This window comes from Galeopterus variegatus, unplaced genomic scaffold (genome assembly GCF_000696425.1).
Source record: "Galeopterus variegatus unplaced genomic scaffold, G_variegatus-3.0.2 Scaffold2381, whole genome shotgun sequence".
In the NCBI taxonomy this organism is placed as follows: Eukaryota; Metazoa; Chordata; class Mammalia; order Dermoptera; family Cynocephalidae; genus Galeopterus; species Galeopterus variegatus.
Window position 1 is genome coordinate 65,626 of NW_007728492.1, and position 2,407 is coordinate 68,032.

General features: G+C 56.5%; 1 protein-coding gene across 1 annotated transcript in view; it reads left to right on the forward strand.

Annotated features, from left to right (window-relative positions):
- The window catches only part of ALOX5 (arachidonate 5-lipoxygenase), a 43,963-nt gene that overhangs the window by 29,619 nt on the left and 11,937 nt on the right, over nucleotides 1–2,407 (forward strand). The window contains exon 6 of the mRNA XM_008581526.1: nucleotides 1,327–1,473. Within this exon, the coding sequence (XP_008579748.1) occupies nucleotides 1,327–1,473 (147 nt within the window). The remainder of the gene's footprint in view (nucleotides 1–1,326; nucleotides 1,474–2,407) is intronic.

The window sequence follows — 2,407 nt, forward strand, 5'->3', positions numbered from 1 at the left end:
TTTTAGACTTTATATTAGGATTCTTGGGTTTTAAGTCACAAAAATCAACTCAATCTGGCTTAATCCAAGAAATGTACTGGCTCAGGCAACAGTGAGCACAGAGCAAACTAGCTCAGGCTTCGCTGGGAGGCCCAGAGAGCCACTGGTGCTCTCTCAGTGTCTAGTTCTCTGCCTCGGGTGGATTGTTTTTTTGGGAGGGTCTCCTTACCGTGAGGTAAAAAGGACCACACCAGCTTCAGACTCACCTTCCAGCACCCAGCGACCACCACCCACTCCCAGAAGGAAAGGCCCTATTTCCCAGCACTCGCAGCAAATGTCTTGGGGCCCATCCTCAGCTTGAGTCTTGAGATGATTCCCTGAACCAGCCACCATGCCAGGAGAATGACGGTGCTGACCAAAAGAAGACGGGGACCTGGACAGGCAAGAGCCACTGTCTGCCGCAGAATCCCAGAATGTCAGGACTGAGAGAGAGCTTCCCGCCGGGATGCCGCTGCAGGGCCGGGCGCCCCCAGTGGGTCGGGGATCCTTGACCAGCCTGGGTCTCAGCATGAGACCACTGGCTGTTCCTCTGGGCACAGGCACCAAGGAGCCCACTCAGAGGGTCCAGCCATCCAGCTGCCCCGGAAGTCCAGCAACCCCGCACCCCCAAACCGCAGTCGCTGCCTCCCTGACGAGGTGTCCCAGGCCCAGGTGGCCACAGGGGCTTCTGCACCCAGCCGGCCCCTCCCGGGGTGGAGCCACCAAAAGCAGGCAGCTGTGCCAGCGCTCCTGTGCACCCTACTCCCCACCCTGCAGATGCCCCAGCCCCTGCAGACCCTCCCTCACCCCTGTAGACTCTCCTGCACCTGCAGAATCCCACCCCCCACCCCACCCCAAGACAGCCCCCTCCTCTCTCTGTCTCTTTCCCCCAAGGGGCCCCCTTGTCCAGGGTCTGGCTGTGGCCGAGTTTGTCCAGTTTTGAACTCTATGTGAACGGAATCCTACAGAATCACTTTTTGGTATTTGATTTCTGTCATCTATTTTATCTAAACTCTGCTTTCTTCTTATTAAACTGCCTCTCAGCGTGGTCTTTTAATGTCTTTCATGCGGGTCAAGCAGGTTTAAGGTACATAATTGCTGAATTAGCTGCTGCATTCCTTCACTTTACCCAAAAACTGCCACAACCCGTGGAAAAACTTGATGTGAATCAGCCTGAGTCAGAGGACAAATGAGGTATAAATTCTGAAATCCCCTGAGCTGAGGGCAAGGGAGAGGTCCCATAGGCCGTCACTTCCTGGGGGCTGGCTCTGCTGAGACTGATCTGGACCCATTTCCCTGCCCCTGCAGCAAGGGAACATTTTCATCGTGGACTTCAAGCTGCTGGACGGCATTGATCCCAACAGAACAGACCCCTGCACTCTCCAGTTCCTGGCCGCACCCATCTGCCTGCTGTACAAGAACCTGGCCAACAAGATCGTCCCCATTGCCATCCAGGTAGGCTGCCAGCTTCACACCTTTCTGGGTGGCTTGGCTCTCAGTGGTCCAGGGCTGAGGAGGAACTTTCCAGGTGGCTCCAACCACACCTCCAGGAGCAGGACACAGCTCTGCCTTGCAGTCCTAAACGGGATGCTGAAGCCCCAGGCTCTTCCAGGTGGACAGGAAAAATGAGATATTGGGGCTTTCTGCCAGCTGTGGGACAGGCTGTCTCCACAACGGGCAGAGGAGCTCCAGTCTCCAACATACACCTCGGGAACTCTTGGATGGGCGAGGTGCACTGGGGAGGACCTGTCCTGGGATGCCATACTGCACTCCCACTCTGGCATCTTGACCAGGGGCCCCAAGTCAAGATGGTGACAGGGCCAGGTAGGTGAAACTGTGAGCTGAAGTGGAGACCGAGGCCACCGAGGGGCATTGTGCGGGTGTCCACCAGTACTGTGGAGGAGGAGGGGCAGACGGGCACAGGGCTTCACCTCCCCCATCCCCTGCCGCACTATGGGAGCTGGCACACAGGCGGCAAGGACCAGGGCCAGGACGGGAGTAGGCAGAGGTCCCTGTGGGTGGAGCGGGACTGCGCAGGGGCCCCCGCTGGGGACGGGCAGATCAGCATTTAGCAAACAATGCCTGTGAACTGGACACTGGGGGGCTGTGGTCGTAACAGCAGCTGGATTTGTCAGGCACCACCCACATGCCAGGACTAACCTAAGGGTTAACCTGCACAGTCCACAGTCCCCTATCCTTGATTCTGAAATGTCAAAATTCTGAAAATTCATAGACTGCAAACAAACCTTCTCTGAACCAGTAGGAGAGGCTTTGTCCCATTCAATGTGATATGCCTACAGATCAGGGCAGGAACACACTCTGTCTGTAAAATAGCATGTTGCCCCAGACCCTGGGGGGGGGGGGTCACATAATGAAGTACAAAGCTGCT